A 5,022-nucleotide genomic window follows, 5' to 3' on the forward strand; every position below is an offset into this window, starting at 1 on the left:
TCTAAATAGGTATGCTGTGACCAGCAGGCTAGCAAATTAGTCATAACAAATAAAAGGCTTGCCCCAGTCGGTGGGAAATAACATTTTAGCAGCTGTATTGTAAGGAGAGGGAGAATAGGATGGCACAAAGCTTCAGAGTGCTGTGGTATTATACTTTAACCAAAACAAACTGTGTTTATGACTATATTTTTCTTCTTCCTTGCTGTAGTCGTGACATGGAGAATAAAGAAACCCTCAGGGGGTTGCAGAAGATGGATGACCGCCCAGAAGAGCGCATGATCAGGGAGAAACTCAAGGCAACGTGTATGCCAGCCTGGAAACATGAATGGCTGGAAAGAAGAAGCAGGAGAGGCCCTGTGGTCAGTAGCACTGGTAGAAGGGCAATATCTGTGACAGCTATTACAAATAAAAATACCTTAATTTTTTTCTATTAGAAATCTCTTTATCTTAACAATTTGCATACTTCTAATTATGGTCCCCCTGTTCATTTTTTACGAGCTGTGTAACAGGAAACTGTAGCTGACTTATTGAAATGTGAGCATTTATTAAGCTTTATTTTTGGAAAAAGGCGTGTAGTTTTGCTGCGCTTTGCAATATAAAATAATACTGTGACAACACTGCCCTCTAATGTCAACAAGAGAAGTAATTGAAAACTAGTCTGAGTGCAAAACTGCACTGTAGTAGTACTTGGCTCTCCCTTTTTTCTTAGGGGTGTCATGACTTCATTTTTTCTTAGTTTGAAAATGTTAACATTTTCTATGTGTTGGAAATTTTGCTAGATGAAAAAAGAAACTGTAACCTTCCTAGAACCAGAAACAAAACTAAGCTGAGGACACAAGTCTCAACCCTGCTAAATTTTGGATGCTAGTGTGCTCCATTAGCCTTTTCAGCAGTGCTTTTGTATGAATAGCTTAGAAGTAATTTTAAGAAACTGCAGGCAGATCAAACCTGAAACTTATTAAGCATAGTTACAATTCCACTCAACATATTGCTGGTTAACTAATAGCCATTAACCTGTAAGTGTAGTTGTGTTGGTCAGTGTGACTCCCACGTACTACTTGATGGAAGTGCTCATTTAAACCTAAGACCAGTTGATGCAGTGTTTGGGGACAGCTTTTCTAGGACAGAGATAGAGGGTTCTGCTGGTAACTTTCTGTCATGAGAAAGAGCACTTAAAATACTTAGAAGTGCACAAAAAAAGCAATACTTCAAAGGGTCAAATAGCACAAATCAGGTGTTACTTCAAAAAATTTAAAATTCATTTTGGTTACTGCATACCTTGCAATTGTTTTCCCTTTTCAGCACACTTCCCTTGAGGTTTCCAGGTTTTTTTAAGATAGCTTTTGATGCTGCAGATTCTCAATTACTGCCATTTTACATTTTTTAGTGTTTTCAAGCACCGGCAGCTAATAACTGTAATTTGTCCATAGGCACATGAATTTGTTTTTTGACCTTCCAGGAAGGAATCTCATTAATTGTGTGGGGCTGAGAGGCACACAGCTCAAAGTTATCTTGAGATATTCCACATCTCAGAGTCAAAATTCAGTACTGCTTTACTGTAAAATGATCAATTTGTAATTCTAATACATGGTTTAATTTCTGCAAGGTGGTGAAACCTATCCTTGGGAAAGAAGATGGATTGGAAATGAACAAACTCTCCCTAGAACCTCAAGCTGAAGGACAAAATGCTGCTCCTTCACCTACACAGAAAGGAAGACGTAGTCCTTCTCCTAGTAGCTCCTCTTCATCATCTACTAGGACTGTTAAATCTGAATCACCAGGTGTTAGAAGAAAAAGGGTGTCTCCAGTGCCTGTAAGTTGCAAGCTGTAATGTAATTATTAATTTGGCTATAGTCTACAGTCTTTTGATCATAGAGGCAATTGGTGCCTTGTGTAGGGCAAGGTGCTGACAGGAGGAGCTTCTCAGAGGGTATCACTTGAGCAAGATATGCAGACCAAATATCAGGTTAGGTTTCTCATGTGAAGTTTTATTTTCTCCTCTTGGATGTGTGTTTTCTTTTTAATTAACACCTGCTTTCAATTTTTATTCTTAGCAAATAAATGAAGAAATACAGATACTCAGTCATGAAGACATGTATGTTCTCCTAGCTTGATTTGCGCAAAAAGGTGCTAATAGTTTGGGTTTTTTCCTTCAGTTTTGCATGTCAGTTCTACAGGCAGGTGTATGCCTTTGGGGACAAGATTATTGACTGGATTAAGATTCCTGCAGACAAATGTCACTGGCATGCTATTCGTGATCCTCTATTCCAGAACATGTACAGATTAGGGAAGATTTAGGTTTACACATGGTTAAAAGGCAAAGATTTGGATTAGAATGTTTAAGGCAAGAGTAACTGGCTTCATTGAGGAAGATTAAGAGTATAACATTTTGAGCAATAGTATCTAGTGGGTTTGCTTGTTATAAAAACGTTCATCCACAGTTAAGCTGCTGTTGACTTGTCTACAATTTCACAGTGCAATTAGGGTAAGAATAAGATCTAATTATTGTACCACTACTCTAAACAAGGTTTCCCAAAATCAATTAAAATATATATACTTTCCTCTGAACTAGGGACGAATATCACAAGTTGCAGCACTGCAGCAATGCTTGTTTCCTCTTGACAAGAGAAATTGAAAGGTTAAAAAAAAGAAACCCACACAACAACATGCCAAGCTAGCTAATTTAGCCTTTGATCCATTTTCATTTGATTGTTTTTCTTTGTTTTATGGTTTTATTAGCCATTCACATAAGAAACCTTGTAAGTTCAGGCTATCTTTTACTTAGCTGATAGATAATGAGTAATTTATAACCTACAACATAATATAAAATTCAAAGTAGATATAAATCAAAGTAGATGATTTTTAAATTGGACAAAGTCATTAATGCATTTCATAATATTAGAAACATACAGAATTTAAATCAATAAAATTTTTAAAAAAGGTTTGTGCCATTTGAATTTTTGATCATGGGGGGGGGGGAAACACAAAACAAAACAAAAAAAAAAAAAAACCCTCCCTGAGCTGGAAGTTGCTTTAATTGTGTGAAAGAGAGGAAGCTATATCCTTTTTTCTTTCCTTTGGGATTTCTTAAACTTTTGTTCTTCATTGGCCATGTATTTCCTCTTGTAAACTGTAGTCATAGGATTTCTTCTTTATGAAGTATATTAATTTTATAGTCTTACATAATTTCCTGTGTGGAGTCACAAATATATTATATTCTGATTGAATTATACTTGCTAACTCAGTAGTAATATGATAAGGCAGCCAATGAAGACTTGAAAACAGAAGCAATTGAAAAGACTCCTTTTCTGTCATAAAGTCAGACAAAAATTCAGTTACAAAATTTGTTTTTCATCTGCCTTGGAGTTCTAGGCATGGAATGAAAGTAGTCCTTTTGGAGCTATATGGTCTAAGCAGGTAGTAGTAGTTTAAAGTTTGGGGGATACTCCTTCTACCATTTGAAGGAAAAAAAAAAACAAACTAAAACCACCACCATAAAACCCCCACACCATGCCTAACACCTAATTAACCACACTATTGTCCTGACAGTGCTTGTGATGGTACCACTTGTGTAGTTTCAGAGTGGACGAGTAACACCACCTCGACGAGCCACGTCTCCAGATGGAGTCTCTCCCTACAGCCCCGAGGAAACAAATCGCCGTGTCAGCAAGGTTATGCGAGCCAGGCTGTACTTGCTGCAGCAGATAGGACCCAACTCTTTCTTAATTGGAGGAGACAGCCCTGATAACAAATACAGAGTGTTTATTGGGCCTCAGGTAGAGAATGTTTTTGTGTTGTCTGTAGCTATTACTCATAGTTAGAAAACTGCTCAAAACCAGATTAGATTGAGTTAGTGGCCAACTCGTGGTAACAGTTCTGTAAAGTTATGTTTAAAAATTGTAATCTTGAGCTCATGTCAGGTAGTGATCAGCTTGTAATTTGTCAGATTTGTAGCAAGTATATTAGCTTTGCCTAAAGTATCTCTTTAAAAAAGAACAAAAACACCACAGCTGTAATTTGGATGTACTTACTACTGTCCTGTTCGTCACTCCTACAAGTGGTTCTGAATTGCATATCTTAAATATTTTTGCCTAATATATGGCCACTTCATTTTCCTAGTTTCTCAATCTGAAACACTTTATTTGCTTTATTTGTAGAATATATACATGACAAGCACATGACCTAGTTAATTTAATAGTGTGATAATTTCATTAATAACCACAGTGAGGTCCTTCTTGTTGAGTAAACAGGAGCATCTCGTTTAAGTTTGGTTAAAAGTCAATTGACAGCTGGTGTAATAATTGTCTGCTTTTCCATATATATTTTCCTGAGAAATATTTTGGGAATTCACATTTCCTGTAAAGCCATAGAAGAAGATATTTATGCCTACCTATGAAATCTTTTGCAGAAACTACTTTTTTTTTTTTTTTAGAGGGATATTGTATGTTCTGTGATGCACTTAAATGTAGGAAAGTTACTTATGTAACTATCAAGTCAGCAGAGCCTTAGGATAGACTTTTCTTTGCAGACTTGTAGCTGTGGCCGTGGGACATTTTGTATTCATCTGCTGTTTGTTATGCTGAGGGTGTTCCAGCTTGAACCCTCAGACCCAATGCTCTGGAGGAAGACTCTGAAGAATTTTGAGGTAATCAATTTTCTAATAGATCTAATGGCAAATCTAAAATATATGCCAGGTAAAAGTCTATAGGACGTTATCTTAAAGTTGCTGAAAACTGTTGCTTTTCAAAGGAACAAGAGTATGTTTTAAATTATTATCTTTATTTCAGTCTCAAGAGCTCTGTAACTAGAAAAAAATAGCTGCAGATAAGACGTAACTAAAAGAACAGGAGAGAACCGTAGTTTAGTGAATGACTTAATCTTGTATTTTCTGTTCATTTTTTGTCTGTCTCACTGATTAGCTGAAAGGTAAACAGAACAAGGGTCTTCAGAAGTAATCGTGTATACTTAAAGCTATGATTTTTAATAAACAAAGTTGTTTTGCTATAAAGTGTTTCTTTTGAC

At 36.3% G+C, this 5,022-nt stretch overlaps 1 protein-coding gene across 1 annotated transcript in view; it reads left to right on the plus strand.

The window, feature by feature from the left end:
* The first annotated feature begins 214 nt into the window (after positions 1 to 214).
* Positions 215 to 5,022, plus strand: part of MAP3K1 (mitogen-activated protein kinase kinase kinase 1, E3 ubiquitin protein ligase) — a 19,338-nt gene continuing 14,530 nt past the window's right edge. Inside the window, exons 1-4 of the mRNA XM_008949095.1 lie at positions 215 to 359; positions 1,607 to 1,813; positions 3,576 to 3,776; positions 4,529 to 4,645. Of these exons, the coding sequence (XP_008947343.1) occupies positions 216 to 359; positions 1,607 to 1,813; positions 3,576 to 3,776; positions 4,529 to 4,645 (669 nt within the window). The 5' untranslated portion in view covers position 215. The remainder of the gene's footprint in view (positions 360 to 1,606; positions 1,814 to 3,575; positions 3,777 to 4,528; positions 4,646 to 5,022) is intronic.

The sequence above is a fragment of the Merops nubicus genome, unplaced genomic scaffold (assembly GCF_000691845.1).
Source record: "Merops nubicus isolate BGI_N331 unplaced genomic scaffold, ASM69184v1 scaffold20681, whole genome shotgun sequence".
NCBI classification, from domain to species: domain Eukaryota; kingdom Metazoa; phylum Chordata; class Aves; order Coraciiformes; family Meropidae; genus Merops; species Merops nubicus.